An 18,852-nucleotide genomic window follows, 5' to 3' on the forward strand; every position below is an offset into this window, starting at 1 on the left:
GATCATCTTCACTAAAATGTTCTTGGTCTGATTCGGGCTCAGATTGGTATGGTTTTGACACCATTGTTTCTAATACTGACCAGAGCACAGCCTCCAGGTAAGGGGCGTGGCGTTTCCGATAAACGTGCACTGCGGTTAGCGAATCAGAACACACTGGGCCAGCTAACCAATCTGAGCCCATTGCGTATTTTTGAGGGACTGGCTTCATACAACCCGGAAAGCATCAGACCGTTTTACAAGGAGGGACAGAGCAGTGTAGAATAAAGGTAAAATATATGAAAAATAATGAATTTTTTTTTAAAACAAAGCATGAACTCATGTTACAGTGCACCCCACAAACACAATCAAGCCTTCAAAATAATGTGTTTTACCACCCCTTTAAACAGGAAAATAATGCAGCATAATTTTATTCAGCCGTATAGCCATTCTGGAGAAAAAATATAATCAGTTCATTTCAATTATCATACAGTGACAGTGTGGGCTTTAGATTAGTAATTAGAGCAGTAATTTAGTTTATATGGTTATTTTGGTTTAATAATTAGATTTATTTCGATATTTAGTTGAAAAATTTTGAAAAATGTAGTGTCCCCAACTGAGCACGCCAAGCCAGAGGCAACAGTGGCAAGGAAACCAAAACCCCATCAGGTGACCTAATGGAGAAAAATAAACCTTGGGAGAAACCAGGCTCAGTCGGGGTGCCAGTTCTCCTCTGGCCAATTAACAAACAGCGTATGATTATTATTCTGGAAACTTTACAGGTCAGAGGTCATAATAGATTGGAATATTCGAAGGATCGGAGGCAACACGCCGGAGACGGGTTTATTGAGGAAGACATATCGATTTAAGTATTATTAAATTGTAATATTCGAACAATCGGAGTCATCACGCCGGAGACGGGTTTATTGAGGATGCCGTGTCGACGATGCAATTTCAGGGGAGTCTAATTGACACGGTCTCTGCAGACACTTCAGGGTCCTGCGCGCTGGTCATGTCTGGGCGCAGGTCCACCATCTGATCTGGATACGGCCTGGATCCGGCTGACTGCAGTAAACCTCGGGATAAAACAGAGAGACTATCATTAGCGTAGATGCCATTCTTCCGATGATGTAACAAGTACATCAGGTGTTATGGGAAGTGTTCCCGGTTCCTGCTGACCTAGTTAATGCAGCCTACCAATCATTTAATTGAAAAAGTGTTTTATGTGTATGCCATAGTAAAGAGATGTGTTTTTAGTAGGGCTGGGCAAATTAACGCGTTAACGCGGGCGATTAATTTTTTCAGCTTAACGCAATTAAAATATTTAACGCAAATAACGCAGCGTCCATTTTTATATCCATTTTTGCTTAGCGTTACATGATCATCACGCTCTTATTCATGTAAATGCTTCCAAGCGTAACAAGACACAAGCGAACGCGCTGTATGCCAATGTCCTGTGTGTGTGTGTGTGTGTGTGTGTCAGTGTCCTGTCTGTGTGGATGCGTCTCATGTCAGCTAATCAGAACACACACACACACACACACACACACACACACACACTCGACGCATAGATAGACTCGCGTCAGTTTCCTGCTCACATCGAGTTCTCTTTTGCTCTTGAACAAACAATAACACAGAGGATTTTGAGTATTCTCATGTTAGGAGTCTTAAATTAGTTAAATAACGTCTTAAATGAACTTAAAGAGTTGTGAGGAAATGAGATGCGCGGGACAGCACGTGAGATCCGCGGCTGTTCTTAAAGTGACAGGAGCACTGATGATGCCTGTCATTAATGTTCATCAAAGAACAACGGGAACAGAGAAAATTTTAGCTTTAATGATGATTCATCTATATTTAATTTATTATTTATGCAGTTAAGAAAGATAACTATTACATTTCTGTATATGTATAACAGGGAAGGCCATGGGTAAATATAACATGTATTATTTTGGGTTTATGTAAAGATTGTTTTAAGTTCACTTAAATTAAAAGTTGTTTTTTTTAAAGCCTAATAAATGTTGAAATTGGGAGCTTTCAGTTATACTGTAATGTAACGTCATTAATGTTTCATAGACACTTTAGTATCAGTGATACTGGCCTTCATTCATAAAAATATGACAATACAACACATATTTAAAATATGCTGTTTTTAAATTGTTTATACATTAATTTGGAGAGTAACTGAAATTATTACAATATCAAAATATTAAAAACGTAAAATATTAAAAACTTGCGATTAATCGCGATTAATTACAGAAAAAAGTGCGATTAATTAGTTAATTTTTTTTCATCGATGCCCACCACTAGTTTTTAGTCTAGATTTAAACTGACAGAGTGTGTCTGCTTCCCGTACAATGTTAGGAAGACTGTTCCAGAGTTTAGGTGCTAAATAGGAAAAGGATCGACCGCCTGCAGTTGATTTGGATATTCTCGGTATTATCAACTGGCCAGAATTTTGAGACCGCAGTAGACGTGATGGAGTATCATGTGTTAAGAGCTTGCTCAAGTATTGAGGAGCTAAACCATTTAGTGCTTTGTAAGTAATAAGCAAGATTTTAAAATGTATGCGATGTTTAATAGGCAGCCAGTGCAATGTTGACAGAACTGGGCTAATATGGTCATACTTCCTGGTTCTAGTAAGAACTCGAGCTGCTGCGTTTTGGACCAGCTGGAGTTTATTTATTAAGCGAGCAGGGCAACCACCCAGTAGAGCATTACAATAATCTAACCTTGAGGTCATGAACGCATGAACTAACTGTTCAGCATTTTGCATTGAGAGCATGTGCCGTAATTTAGATATATTTTTAAGATGGTAGAATGCAGTTTTACAGATGCTAGAAACGTGGCTTTCAAACGAAAGATTGGTATCAAAGAGCACACCCAGGTTCCTCACTGACGACGAGGACTTGACAGAGCAGCCATCAAGTGTTAGACAGTATTCTAGGTTACTACTTTTTTGTCCAATAATTAAAAATTCATTTTTTTCTGAATTGAGTTGCAGGAAATTACTGGTCATCCAATGTTTTATATCAGCTATGCATTCCGTTAATCTTGTGAATTGGTAAGTTTCTTCAGGGCGTGAAGAAATATAGAGCTGAGTATCGTCAGCATAACAATGAAAACTAAAGCCATGCTTCCTAATGATATCTCCCAGTGGTAGCATGTACAGGGTGAAGAGCAGCGGTCCTAGCACTGAGCCCTGCGGTACTCCATACTGAACTTGTGATCGTTGACATCTCTTCATTTACTGCTACAAACTGATAACGGTCACATAGGTATGATTTAAACCATGACAAAGCAATTCCACTAATACCTACATCATTTTCGAGTCTATTCAAAATAATTTTGTGGTCGATAGTATCAAATGCAGCGCTAAGATCGAGTAACACTAATAGAGAGATACAGCCACGATCAGATGATAAGAGTAAATCATTTGTAACTCTGATGAGAGCAGTCTCAGTGCTATGATCCGGTCTAAATCCTGACTGGAATTCCTCACAGATACCATTTCTTTCTAAAAAGGAACATAATTGTGAAGACACTGCCTTTTCAAGTATTTTTGACAGAAAGGGTAGATTTGAGATTGGTCTATAATTGACTAATTCTGTAGGATCAAGTTGCGTTTTTTTAATAAGTGGTTTAATAATAGCCAAATTAAAAGTTTTCGGTACATATCCTAATGACAAAGATGAATTAATGATATTAAGAAGAGGATCTATGACCTCTGGTAGCATCTCTTTTAATAGCCTAGTCGGTATAGGGTTGAGCATACATGTTGTTGATTTTGATGATTTAACGAGTTTAGCCAATTCTTCTTCTCCTATAGCAGTGAATGAGTGTAATTTTTCCTCAGTGACACTACAATGCTCTGTCTGATGTGATACTGTAGTAGACGGCTGCATGGTTAAAAGTTTCTTCCTAATATTATCAATCTTACATATAAAGAAGTTCATAAAGTCATTACTGCTGTGCTGTTTACAAACATCAGAAGTTGAAGCTTTATTTTTGGTTGATTTAGCCACCGTATCGAATAAATACCTAGGGTTGTGTTTGTTTTCTTCCAAGAGAGTCGAGAAATAAGCAGATCTAGCAGTTTTTACGGCCTTTCTGTATGCGATCATGTGCTCTTTCCACGAATTACGAAAGACCTCTAGTTTTGTTTTCTTCCAGCTGCGCTCCATTTTTCTGGCTGCTGTTTTAAGGGCCCGAGTGTGCTCGTTGTACCACGGCATTGGACTATTTTCTTTAATCGTCTTTAAGCGCAGGGGAGCAACTGTGTCTAAAGTACTGGAAAAGAGAGAGTCAATAGTTTCTGTTGCAACATCGAGTTCTTCTAAGCTATCTGGGATGCTGAGGAGATGATACTGATGAGGAAGATTATTTAAAAAGCAATCTTTAGTGGCGGCAGTGATTGTCCTTGTCAATCATTGTCCTGCCATTTTTGAAGCGAGGGGACGGCTTTGCAGCCTTAACTAAATTAAGTATACATGATACTAGGTAATGATCTGAGATGTCATCGCTCTGCTGCAGAATTTCAACGGTATCAACATTTATTCCATGTGACAATATTAGGTCTAAAGTATGATTATGACGATGAGTGGGTCCTGACACGTGTTGCCTAACTCCAATGGAGTTTAGAATGTCTTTAAATGCTAATCCCAATGCATCTTTTTCGTTGTCTACATGGATATTAAAATCACCAACAATTAGTAATTTATCTACGGCCAGTACTAACTCTGATAGAAAATCAGCAAATTCTTTGATAATGTCTGTATTGTGCCCTGGTGGCCTGTATACAGTAGCTAACACAAATGTTAAACGGGTTTTATCATGTACACTACGTAACGTTACATAAAGCACCAAAACTTCGAAGGAATTATATTTGAAACTAGACTTCTGAGTAATACTGAAGATATTATTATAAATTACAGCAACCCCTCCCCCTTTACCTTTCAGACGCGGCTCATGTTTATAACAATAATCTTGGGGGGTGGACTCATTTAAAGTAATGTAGTCATCAGGTTTTAGCCAGGTTTCTGTCAAAACACAGCACATCTAAATTATTATCTGTAATGATATCATTAACAAAAAGTGCTTTTGGGTAAAGGGATCGAATATTCAGCAACCCAAGCTTTATCAATTGTTCATCTGTATTATATCTGTTGTATATTTCTTGGACATCAATTAAATTTTTACTGTTGAATGGTTTTGATAATTTTTTGTATTTACTAATTCGGGGAACAGACACAGTCTCTATATTATAATATCTAGGTGAAAGAGTCTCTATGTGCTGTGATTTATCTGACTCCGGTGACATGAGACAGCTAGCAGACGGTTGGTTTAGCCAGTTTGTCTGCTTCCTGACCTGGGCCCTAGTGAGTCATGGTTAGCTCTAAGACTATGTGCCAAATTACTAGAGAGAAGAGCGGAACCCCCCCAGGAGGGATGGATGCCATCCTTCTTCAACAGGTCAGGTCTTCCCCTAAAACTTTTCCAATTGTCTATGAACCCTATGTTATTTTGCGGACACCACTTAGACAACCAGCCATTGAGTGATGATAGTCTGCTAACTATCTCATCACTCCTTTTTACAGGGAGCGGTCCAGAACAATAAACAGCCTAAAGTGACAGCAGCCTAACATTCCTGCTGCCGTCTGTGTCATTTAGTGTTAATCAAACAACAAAAGACATAGAGAAACTCACTGATCTTGACTGAACAACTTTTGTAGCCTTAACAAGGATTAATTTATTTTTAATTTATGCAGTGAAGACTATGCAGTTTTATTTTACGTTTGATTATTCCATTTCTGTACCTGAATACTGTTAGACTTGACCTTTTTACACTTTTTATTTGTGTAATTTGTATAATTGTTTGACATTACTTAGATGCCCTTTATCTTTTTTTAGGGTTCTAAGCGAACTTTGACAGGCAACCTTACAGGCTTAAGCTTTTCTTCCTGTTTTTCTCCTGCTGTCTTTGTTGTTTCATTTAGTAACACTAAGGGTTTTGTAAGGACTTGGGAAAAACTGTTGAAAAGAATCTACCCCCAAAATCTAACATTTAATTGAGTGTTGCTACGATACAACCTTTAATTGATTGTGATTGTATGAATTGTGACCCAGATTGCATTCAGACTTTCCAAAGACGTTCTTGAAAGGCTGTATTTGAGGGTTTTGTGGTTCATGATCATTCTGCATTTGAGATTTTCCCTAATGTTGGGTAATGGCATAAAACCATTAAATCTGTGCACTTTACATAAAAAAAAAGTTATTTCAAATATTTGTCTGTCGTGCATTAAAGAAAAAGTATTTTTATTTTCAGAGCCCCTTTTGTACTATATTTATGGAAATTGCTTTAAAATTGTTTCCAGCATAGTTTTAGTAATACAAGTTCACTGGATTCTCGAGTATTGAGTTGCTGAATAAATGCTTTTGATGACTGTCATAAAAAATAAATGATGATCTCACTTGTACTCTTGCAAGCCGAGAGAGAGAGAGAGAGAGAGAGAGAGAGAGAGAGAGAGAGAGAGAGAGAGAGAGAGAGAGAGAGAGAGAGAGAGAGAGAGAGAGAGAGAGAGAGAGAGAGAGAAGTAAGGAATGTCATTAAGTGCTGAGTATGGCAGCCATGTCAACGTTAAGCCCAGTACTATGGGCACTATGCAGATGCTTCTTAATAAAATGTAAATTAGACATAGACACAAGACAGGATTATAGCAGATGTCTGGATTTGGCTCTTAATCCTGAATTTGAAGTCTGACCCCCTTGTTTTGGGGGGGATTTATTTAGTTTTATTTTAATATTTTTTTCTGCTGAATTCAGCTGCGGCTTTTAAACTTTTCACTAAAATGTTTATGCACAGAGAACAACGGCTATGCAGTATATCTTAAATATTTCAATGCACTTTGCACTTGAGCAATAAGAAAGATTAAAATTGAATTCTTGCAGACTCCTTTTGTCCTGTCAGGAAAGCTGACACAAAACGTGAATTATAAAATAAAGTAGTCATTTTAGTTCGATGGCCGAATTCCCATTTCCTCATAGGTGTTAGGCTATTAGTAGAGATGTATCTAAGTGGGTGTTATATTGGCTTGTATTTTAATATGTCTAAAAATGCTAAATTATTGCCCATAATTCAAATAATTTCTCACAATCCAACTCTTCAGGACTACAGACAGATTTGACATTTTATTTTTTTAAAGTTACAAATGAACATGATATCTTCTTCTTTAATCTTCTTCTTTGCTCATTAATTGGATTGTTAAAGGTGCAGTATGAAATATTTATGAGGATCTATTAACATAATTGCAATATACATAACCATGTTTTCAGTGGTGTATAAAGTTTTACCTTACATAATAAACCGTCATGTTTTTATTACCTTAGAATGAGCCATTTCTCTACATACACAGCGGGTCCCCTTAGGGTGAAGTCACTATTTTGTGCCGTCATGTTTCTACAGTAGCCCTAAACAGACAAACTGCTCTACAGAGCGCTAGCTACTCTCTGCTGTCTCAAATGACATCTTTGTTCTGTGTCGGCCACCGTAACTTCTCTATGTGCTCCCAAAGGGAGGGGTGAATGGTGGGTGTTTGCAATTCGCAACCTTACCGCTAGATGCTGCTAAAATTTACACAGTGTACCTTTTAATGCTTTACAAAACTGGATAAAATGCAAAATAGTTGTATTTACTGGATTAAAAAAGCTATATGTATTAAAATAATTGTGTGTATATCGCATACTTCACATGCTACAATTTAAAAAATAATGTTCAGTATCAAGTATACACTTTATGTGATAATCAGCATTGCCACAGTAGTATTTCATTCACCAAATGTCACAATAATAGACATTTATATTTTGGAAAATATAAAATAAATGATTTTGGGGATAACTACATTCTTCCTTGTTGAGATCTTGAGGCAAGCGTTCCTATTCATTCTGTCTCACATAAACTCTCGAGAAGGGTGCATTAATATTTAGTGTGGCCTTTGGATACTGACAACCACTGCTAATTATACAGTCACGTCACATAGTCAGGAGCTGTTTCAAGACCTGACAGGTTAAAGTGGTATCAAAGGACTAAAGAAAGAGCAAAGTTTTAGTGTTATGGTGTTAATGTTACATTTATTCTATTTTTTATTTATTGATTTGTTCTTTTTGACTCTGGTAATGTGTTATGTGATGAGTGATATGAACGAGAAACCCTGAAGGCTGAATGGTCAATTGGTGTGGAGCATTTGACAAGTATCCTTATTCTGTGTTTACTTCTGGCCATGGCTTGTCTCATGACTCCCACCTTTTTTCCTTTTTGTTTGGTCTTGAGCTGTCCTTGGTCCTAAATGGCTGCATGCCTACCAAGCAGTGTGCATCTCTGGTCAGAGGGCATTCATTTCAATGCTCTTGAAATTCTGGCCGCAGTAGTGAATCTTTAGAAAGCTGTAGTGTAGTCTTATACTGTACCTTATGTTTTCCTATAGTTCAATTATTAATATAAAATAAAAATAAAAAAATCTTAACTTGCCACATGTTATTAACTGGTTAAGCTTATAAGAAATGTCCCCATTATCTTTGGGACATTATGTTGTGACTTCCGTTTATGTGCAGAAATATCAACTGCAAGGCAGCAAAAGAATAGTATTTAGCCTAGATAAGCTCATATTTGAAACTTTGTCTAGTTATGCCCCATTAAATATGAATAAATAAAGACAAGACCAATCACAATTTAGTATGCAAATGTAAGGCCAATCATAAGTGGTTTTAACACTGACTCTGTTTACATCCACCCTAGGCAATACAGCAATTCATCTTCAGCAAATCAAATTGGTTTGATTAATTCATAATCGTAGTAAAAAATGTTGTATGCCAATTTTAATTGCAGTAAAAAGGCATGTAAATACTTTAATCACATCTGTTCCACTCTGACTAAAGTGCGCATGTGACGTACACAGATGGCATTGTCATGCGCAGAATTGTAAACCATTTCTGACCCTCTGTCTGAAATGATCTGTTTTTGAGGGGCGGCTCCTTTAAGGCTGGTCAGTAAACGGACACTGTTAGAATTGGCTAACTTCATTGCATAGGAAACAGTATCAACGCCCATTCATTATTGAGTATGATATTGCAGTAAGTGTTTTGAAAACATTATCCATATAAAACCGTCATTTACACAAGCATTATGAAATCATTTACTTACAGTTTGTGATGCAGCTGATGTCAGATCCAATACAGCTGACTGCTTCATCTGTCATCAAACGCTTTTTTGCGAACTCTCCATTACACTGTGCCTCATTTACAAACAATCTGCTGTCAAATTCTCCGAACAAACATATAACCCTCCAACTCAATCCATGACGCCATTAAAAACAAACCATCCTGATTCTGGTATCCTTCTGAAATCTCTACAAAAATGAGCAAATGAGCTGTTTAAACAGGTACGCTTCCATTTACACTTGCATTTGTCCTCCTTAATCACGTGGATACATCAGAAAGTGAACAGGCATCTGTAAACTGTATACAATTTAGACAGCGTCAGTGATTATTCAAGTTCTATTTGCTTAATTTGATGCAACGCTCGCATCTAATGCAGGCAAGTGTCAGCCGTTAAGCAACTGAACACCTGTGGGCTTGTATGTCACAAGATCAAGCCAAGTTTGATTTCATGTCCCCTTTAAAACAGAGGCCAGTAACACACCTACTGCATGTGAGTTCATCCTTTATTCTGTGCATATGGGGATGAATAATGGTGGTAAAAAATAACCACAATTCTTAGTGAATAAATTAAATAATGAAAATTGCATGTAAATGGGAGTAAAGAGTTTTGCTTGTGTCATGTAAACATTTTACTGCTATGAAAGGCACAATATGTAATTTTCACCGCTAGAGGTCGCTTATTTAAAACAAAGGCGTAGCTTGATTTCTTGGGATCATGGGAGTTGTTGTCTTCACCTCAAAAGAATCCGACAGAGCTTCATATCCATGGATGAGCTAATGTATTAAAGCTTTATTAAACGTTACTGTTGTAAAGCGGTTGGAACGGAAAGCATTATGTTATAATTAGGGGTGCACCGATCCGATATTAGGATCGGATATCGGCCGCGATACTGACAAAATAGCTGGATCGGGGATCGGAAAAATGAACAGATCCACAAGCCGATCCAGGTGTTTTTTTTCCGTCGCAGCAGAACCTACGTCATTCGTCAGCTTCACGTGTGTGTCGCATGCTAGAAGCAACATGTAGCGAGCCAGAGAGTCGGTGTGGAGGAGATATTTCACGCTTGCCACGCCAACTAGTTCGTCGGCTGTTTGCAATGTCTGCAAAGTAACTTAAATGTTTCGAGGGGAGGTGGTATTACTGCAAAGTCAGGGTCTTTCCTGCATTGAACATTTTTTGATGGCCGCCAAAGCCTAATTTGACGAGTTATTGTATGTGGAATAGATGCTGCGCTTGTGACTGATTGACAGAGAGACCGACCAGAGAGTTCCTCCCCCGCGCGCGCTCTCTGGGTCTTCAAAATAATCAGCGTTAGCTCTCTCATATTTCACATATTAATCCAATTCCAAATCTAAAGGTCGGAAGACCGAAACCATGTTGCACGTGACACATTCGGACAATTTTGTCCTTGAATTACCGCTGGGTGTGCATTGCGCTCAAAAAATGTTGACTCTTCTCTGACCAGCTGACATAAAGCATACTTTCAATAAACGGGAGACAAATCATATTCAGTTATGAAGTGTTTTCTGTGTGTTGACATCTTTCGCGATGTTCTAACAGACGGGATTCGCACACAACGCGTCTGCTAATGTCCGATTCGCGACCTAATGACTCATTTGAACCGAATCATTTTAACGACTGGTTAGATTAGAACAACTGATCTGTCCAACACTGAACTCATGAATCAGTTTATTAATTTACTCAGAACGCATCTAAAATGAGAACACAAGTGTGCTTACCCAATTAAGCAAGAGTGGGTAGTAAGAATTATTTTTAATTATCAACAGTAGCCTATTTCAGCTTATTTCTGTTGACAATGTGTAGTAAAATAAATAGGCCTAGCCTACAATCATTTAGACAGGAGTGAGGTGAAACCAGAACAAAGTTGTTATTAGCTAGCTGATCATTTTTATTAAATTGCATATGGCAGAAAATTAAGACTATTTGTTAATTTGGAATGCTACTTTTTAATATTGATATGATTATATACCAAAACAATTATCTGTAGTGTAAAAAATGTTTGGTAACTGTCAGATTACTATTGTATGTTTGACCAATACACTGTTTTTTGTTTCCACTGCTACATTTTATTTATTTAAAGAAGTTTGATTACATTCTATTTTAGATTTGAATGCACAATTGTTTTTTAAATAAATAAGAATTCAACACTTTACATACATCTGTTATTTTGTCTTAGTTATTTTTAGTTAGTAAAGTCTGGTGCCTTAGTCTCTTCAAGGAAGGTATAAGGTGGAAGATATACAGTTTATTATTAATTCAACAATAGTATCGGATCGGTATCGGGTATCGACAGATACACAAAGCCCAGGCATCGGTATCGGTATCGGGACTGAAAAAGTCGGATCGGTGCACCCCTAGTTATAATGCTACTCTGTGCGTTTGCTCGGCGGCTACTATGAGACACTTGTTGCACACTGCAGTAAGCTAGATCAATATTAGGCATGGTAAAACATGGTACTTGTGGTAAATCAAGAAAACGAGATTTAAACAATAAGACTAACTGTGTTGAGCTATATAACAATGATCAGTTTTCTGTCAATGAATGTATCCAAACATTTGCTTACTGGTCTAATAAAACGCATAATATATTAAAGGTCCCATGGCATGGCATTTTTCTATTATTTTATAATGTTTCCTGAGGTGTACTTATATTGTATTTTTACATCATAAAATGTCATAATTTAGAAATAAAAGGCATTTTTTCTATACTGCTGTTTGCCCTGTGGCTGAAGGCCCTGTTACAAGAGGCGTGTCTGCTGTGAGACTTCAGTAAAAACGCCCACTGTTGTGATTGGCTGACATCTTTGCATTTGATATGAGCGAAGGGGGCGTGGTTTAACGAGGTCTGTGAGGCACGAGCAGGCACGAGCTGCTGCCAGAGAGACGGATGGTCCGGAGTTCACTTCACATCGGTTCTGTCAGTCTCAGTTCAGTGAACTGTTTTAGTTACAGCATATACTTCAGGTTATTAGTCTATTTCTAGTCGGAGGGGCTGTCACTCATGTCAGAAAGTTAGTAACTTTAGTAAATTATGGATCAGCGCTGACTGGAGACGTGAACCGTTTAGAACGATTCAGTCCGATTTGGTGAACTGATTCGGTTCACTAAAAAGAACCGGTTCAAAAGAAAGATTGTTCGCGAACCAGACATCACTAATGTACCAGAGACTGAGCTCAGCGATTGCTAACAAAGTTATTTATAGTAACTACTGAGTTATGAGAGCGCTGTCAGTCAGCGCGAGTTTATTGTGTTTGTATTTGAGAGTTCTGAATAAACACGAGTCCCAGTCACGCCGAGTCTGTCTTCATCATTATTACCAACTTTGTAACACATGCAAAGTACCATTACAGCTGTCGAGATGAACGAGTTATGAGTAAGTGTTGATAATACCATTATTTTTAGATATGTTCCTATCATATGGAAAGCGTCAGTGACGCGCATTGAGTACACAGCGCAAACAAAGACACAACAGCAGTAATCGAATGTAATCCAGTTTATTGTGGGAATAGCTGGCTAGCCTAGCCCAGATACCCTCACGCTTACCCCCCTTCTGCTTAATCTCGCGCCGCGTTTGGTGCCTCCGCTGTGAGCCAGATGCAGTACTGGGGGTCGGGGATGTTGAAGGCCGACCGGTCAGCCCGAGCCTCGGCGTGTGTAAGGTTTATCTCTAAAGATGTTACTCTGCTGATGTTGAGCAGAAACGACTGTATGCACATTGTAGAACAGATAGACGCGACAAGGACGTACAAAAACACTGACTCACAAGATAGAAAACACGAAAACACTGTTCTGTCGGGAGAGAGAGAAGCCGCAGCGTGTGCACGAATAATAAATAATTAGCTACACATAAGAAATCACTGATCACAGATCAGAAGGAACTGAAAAAAGACTTCTGTTTTCATTTGTACATCCAAACACTGAGAAACTGCCAGCGTTCACTCGTTCACAACCCATGATCTCTCGAGCGCTTGCATGGGCGTGCCAGATTCTCTGGGCGGAGGAAAGGGAGGTAACCGTTCCTGCTTGGACGTCAAACCAGGAGACTTCAGGATTGGCTAGTCTGGCCTGTCATTTTCTCAAAGGCAGAGAAAGACAGCCAGAACTCGGGTTTACACTGATCAACATTTCTATCCACTTGGGGACAATATTCAGGCTAGGGGAACTCATATTAATGTTGAAAAACCTCATAAAATTAAAATTTCATGCCATGGGACCTTTAAAGTGTATTTGGTGTTTCCATGGTTTCTACAAAATAACTTCTTCTTTTTTTAATTGACGGTAATGTGTCATTGATAGGCAACGCATGGAAAAGGTCCGTGTCCTGGTTAATATTGCTTATTTCTCTGGATTTAAACATTCTTAGAAACATTTAGGATCATGTAAGTACACAAGTCAACAAAATATATAACATCGGTCTAGTGGTTTTTGGATATTTTAATCCTAAAATCTTACATATTGTGCCTTTAAGTCCTTACTCTGATTATTGAAAATGATCACATTATTGGTGCACATGTTAAGTCAATGTTAGTCGATGGGAGATTTACAGATTTGAATACAATTTCTTAAGGTACATTCACATTTACTGTGCTCCTTGAATTCATTCTAAATTGAAAAAATGCCTACGTATAATTTGAATGTAATAAATTATCCTTTGAATTCATGTTTTATTTTTACAAACCATGCATAAAGTAGCATATTATTGTAGCACATTTTGTACTGACCATAGTGTATTCAGACTTTAGCCATTAAACTTTCATAAGTAGCACAAATGTCAGGGCATGTCAAAACATCCCAGAGGCCTAAAAACACCTCAGACTCCAGAGGGTTAACTATAATGTTTTTTTTTTCTTGAATTTTCTGCCGACTGCACTGTCAAATCTAGCCCATCAGCAAGCGCCACTTAAAAGTACAAAGCCACAAATGCATGTTGCCACAGAAAAGGCAGCGGCAACCACTGCGCCAAAACAACATATTCTAGTTGAGTACCATCTGAATAACATTTTTAAAGTACAAAAACAAAAGGCGGAAATTATCTACTACTATATATATGTTTGAATGAATTTAGGGCTAAATGTATTGCTGTAATAAAAATGTCTATTTCCTCATTGAACAGATGCTATAGTCCAAAGTGACTTACAAATAGATGAGTAATTTAACGCGAGTGGCCTAAGCGAAAATAAACATCTCTTCTGGTTCTAATATAGATGCTGATTAACCCTGACAAGTAGTTTAAAGTTTTAGCTACTTCAACACACTCAAGCTCTTCAGCAAGACTAAAGGTTTGTAATCTGCACACGTGGACAGACCTGTCATGTCCTTTTTCTGTAGTACATCTCATAGAGTCTTTATGCTTCCCCCGTCGTTCCTTGTTTTCCTCTAGCCTACAAGAGATGGACAGATCAGCGTAATGTTTCTGCAAATGAGTGTAGCTCTCTCGGTTCAGTCCAGGACTAGACCTCAATAATAAATACTATGTCTTTCAGCAGTAATGATTCATCTCCACCTCAACAAGTTTTAAATAACCCAAAGACTAAAATGTGCGAGGGATATAATGAATAATTTAGACATAATTCTAGGAATCATTTCATGCCAAGTTGCAAGAATTCGTTTTTGAAAAAGTAATCACTAAGTCTTCATCCCAACCTTTCAGAAGAACGTCTTGGTTAATGATGTAACCCTCATTCCCTGATGGAGGGAACAGAGATGTTATGTTGAAGACTTAAAAATGGGGTCTTACTTGGGAGCCCCAATCACCTATGAGTTGTAGAAAAGCGGCCAATGGAATTTGCATGCAAGCAACTCCCCGTACGGGTATATAAGATGGCTGCAAGCATCCACTCATTTAGGTATATGCCTAGACAGGGATCCCGGCCATTCAGCAGTCATTTCAGCACCACAGCCACTGAACTGTGTTACGTGTTGGCGATGCAGATGCTGGCAATCTGTAGCGTGCCCTTTTGGCAATTCGGGATGGAAGGTACAAGTCTTACTATGGAGACGGTCGTAGCCGCTGTTCCTTTTGTATGTTACTTCACGGGAAGAGTGCTTCGGCTCTCTATTCCCATTTTTTCACCCATTTTTTCAGCCATGATGTCTGCAAAAGAGGCCCCGTGCACCAATTCCCAGGAGGAGGCAACCCTTCGAGTGGAGTGAGCCCTCACTCCAAGGGGGCAGGGCAAGCCTTGGGACTGGTATGCCAAGGCGATGGCATCCACTATCCAGTGGGCAAACCTCTGTTTGGAGACAGCCTTTCTCTTCTGCTGACCTCCAAAGCAGACAAAGAGCTGCTCAGAGCATCTGAAGCGCTGTATGTGGTCCACGTAAACACACAGGGCGTGAACGGGACACAGCAATGCAAGGTGAACTTTGGGGAACGTATCCAGCCCAAACTCATGGCACGAAAATCCCTGCAAGTCCCCCACCCCCTTGATGGAAGTGAGCGCAGTCAGGAGCACTGTCTTTAGATACAGTATCTTAAGCTTGACTGAGAGCATGAACTATCCACGAACGCCATCTCAGCATGCTTGCAGACCAGACTTGTGAGACAGCGATTGTGGTCGTCAGATGAGAAGAGGAAATGACCGCGTCCAGGACCACACGGACGGAAAGACATCTTAAAAAAAATCCTTGCTGCCCGTGCTTGCTCTTTTAGGGAAATCTGTTATTTTGCGCCGAAGCACCCAGGGGGGAATCCCTGCACTTAACTCTGCACTGATCTTGAAGGCAAAATACTGCTGAATGCGCTTCGACATAACGTCAAACATGACTGACAGATATGGAATAATGGGCTTTATTTCCTTTTTAAAACCCTGTAGGCCTGGATGATGACAGTAAAGATTTCGAAAGGGTATGAGCTCTGTTCCAAACCCTAGTATACATATGATCTATGGAACCTCATAAATTTAGACTCATTTGAAACACAGCAACGAATAGGCAGCAACACTCTTAAAAAATTGATGCTCTAATAAACAAAACATACAAAGCACACACAAGTATATGCGTTTCTCTTAATTTTCTGTTATCTTGAATGTATTTTTTCACAAAGCCCATTGTAGTGCTTTCTGGAAACATACAGTACATACAAAGCAAAATGTAAATATAAATTATGAAGGGTATTATAAAATGTATGAGTTAGTAACAAAGAGCGAGTCACATGCTAGTAAAGGTCAAGGTAGGAAACTTGACATGCACTACATTTAAAAATTATTTATTTATCTATCTATTTATTTTAAAGACATTTTATTCACTTTTAACTGTTATTCACTAAGGACTCCAAATGAATCCAGTCGCCTACATCAATTTCTGCTCTTAAAAAATGTGTTGTTTATGATAAATACTTCATTATAATGTAATTTTAATTAGGCTCTCATGGCAGGACTGATTGTTGATTCCTCTATGTTCATAATTTAATCAGTTTATGTGCTAATGAGAAATAACTGATTTAAAATTGGTCCCAGGTCTTCAGTCTGCATCTTAAAGTGTGAAAAATGGATGTTTGGTGCAATTTTTTTTAAATGGAAAACATTAGAAAAGGTGTTATGGTCCTGTGATTGATCTTTGAAAAAGTCTCTCTATGCATGTAAATCACTGTTTTTTTCCCCCTTGCAGTACGAGTTCAAGGCAAAGAGCGTGAAGAAGAAGAAAGTGAGCATAGGGGTCTCTGTAGACGGGGTCAAAGTGGTGCTGCGCAAGAAACCCAAGGCATGTGTCACTAGCCTTACACCTCTGACACCACACATCGACCTTATGTGAAATCAGAATTACAGTCCTAGAAATTAGGAGCTTATATGTTTGTCCGCATGCACAATGAGCATCTGGAAAAGCAAAAGTCCCTGATATTTTTCTTGTTTTGACCTATAGAGGAAAGAGTGGACATGGGATGAGAGCAAGATGCTGGTTATGCACGACCCCATATACAGGTGAGACAGAAAATGTAACAGGATAAATTGTATTTCGACCTTGTGTATTAATGTTTAGCCTATGTTTTATTTTTTTGCTCCTCTTTTTCCTCTAAGGATCTTCTATGTATCCCATGATTCTCAGGATCTGAAGATTTTCAGCTACATTGCTCGTGATGGATCCAGCAACTCGTTTAGATGCAATGTGTTCAAGTCCAAAAAGAAGGTAGAGCAGTCTCCTTTCACCTAGAAGGAAAAGAAATGGTCTTCTGTTACTCTCTTTCTCTGTCTCTTTTTCTCTGCCCAGGCCAAGGATTAATATCATGCATGCCATTTTTTTTTTCAGTACGTCTTGTCCTTGAGCGAGGGCGTTAAACATGATATTCTTCACCTGTTTGTCTCTGTTGTTTCTGCCTTCCTCTTATGTGTTGCCCTTTGCTTGTTTAATAGAACTGAAGTAGCACATACCCTAGAATGACAGTATGAACAATAATACAAAGCACAAAAAAAGGATTTTATATGATAAAATCAAGAACAACATGTCAAAAAAGCTATCCTGCAATACAGAGACCAAAATATTAAGGGGAAAAAATATATATATATACATTTTTATAAATATGTTCAGTCATTGTATTGTAGTAATATATATATATATATATATATATATATATATATATATATATATATATATATATATATATATATATATATTAGGGCTGGGCAAATTAACGCGTTAACGCGTGCGATTAATTTTTTCAGCTTAACGCATTAAAAATATTTAACGCAAATATCGCAGCGTCCGTTTTTATATCCATTTTTGCTTAGCGTTACATGATCATCACGCTCTTATTCATGTAAATGCTTCCAAGCGCGACAAGACACAAGAGAGCGCGCTGTATGCCAATGTCCTGTCTGTCTGTCTGTGTGTGTGTGTGTGTGTGTCAGTGTCCTGTCTGTGTGGATGCGTCTCATGTCAGCTAATCAAGGGACACACACACACATTCGACGGATAGATAGACTCGCGTCAGTTTCCTGCTCACATCGAGTTCTCTTCTGCTCTTGAACAAACAATAACACAGAGAATTTTGAGTATTCTCATGTTAGGAGTCTTAAATTAGTTAAATAACGTCTTAAATGAACTTAAAGCTACACTGTGTGATATTTTCCCCCATCTAGTGGTGAACTTGTATATGACCATCCAGTGAATTTTAGTTTCTGTTCTGTTCAATTCCGATTTCGTTTTAACTCCTACGGTGGCCGATTTAGTCCAAGATTAACATGGCTTCCAGTTCGACCTCGTCCACATTCGACACGGTGCCTGTGGGATATTCTGTGCGCAGTGGGATGGTTGGAACTCAACTGGCCTAATTATTCGGCTAGAAAGAACTGCAGCTAATCCAGAGTGAACTTTGATGATAGTAATGTTTATTCAGTCATCCAATTGCAAGGCATAAACAGGTTTGCATGGATATGTACATAAATGTGGTTTCTGTGAGAGAACAAATTAGGATGGTAAATATACATGATAATGACATGACAGAATATACAAAGTTAAGAACTGTATAACTATACTTATAAGTTACATTTGTATAATGTAACCGTAAACCAGAGCTTATTGTACCACATATAGGCGCTAAATGCAGCTGCATTAAAAGGAGCGGAGCTGCCGCTGCTAACAAGCGGTGTCCGGTTACAAAAGTGTGTGCGCAGGTTTAGCTCTGTATAACAAGTGTTAATATGCCGATC

The 18,852-nt window shown here is 38.4% G+C and overlaps 1 protein-coding gene across 2 annotated transcripts in view; it reads left to right on the top strand.

The window, feature by feature from the left end:
- Nucleotides 1–18,852, top strand: part of LOC307125697 (carboxyl-terminal PDZ ligand of neuronal nitric oxide synthase protein) — a 60,084-nt gene that overhangs the window by 20,789 nt on the left and 20,443 nt on the right. For both annotated transcript variants that reach the window (XR_013816410.1, XM_079815762.1), the window contains exons 3-5: nt 16,817–16,909; nt 17,069–17,127; nt 17,224–17,332. Coding sequence is in view for 1 of the 2 variants with exons in the window: in XM_079815762.1 (XP_079671888.1) it covers nt 16,817–16,909; nt 17,069–17,127; nt 17,224–17,332 (261 nt within the window). In the remaining variant the exon portion in view is untranslated. The remainder of the gene's footprint in view (nt 1–16,816; nt 16,910–17,068; nt 17,128–17,223; nt 17,333–18,852) is intronic.

This window comes from Gobio gobio, assembly GCF_949357685.1.
Source record: "Gobio gobio genome assembly, chromosome: 4".
Taxonomy (NCBI): domain Eukaryota; kingdom Metazoa; phylum Chordata; class Actinopteri; order Cypriniformes; family Gobionidae; genus Gobio; species Gobio gobio.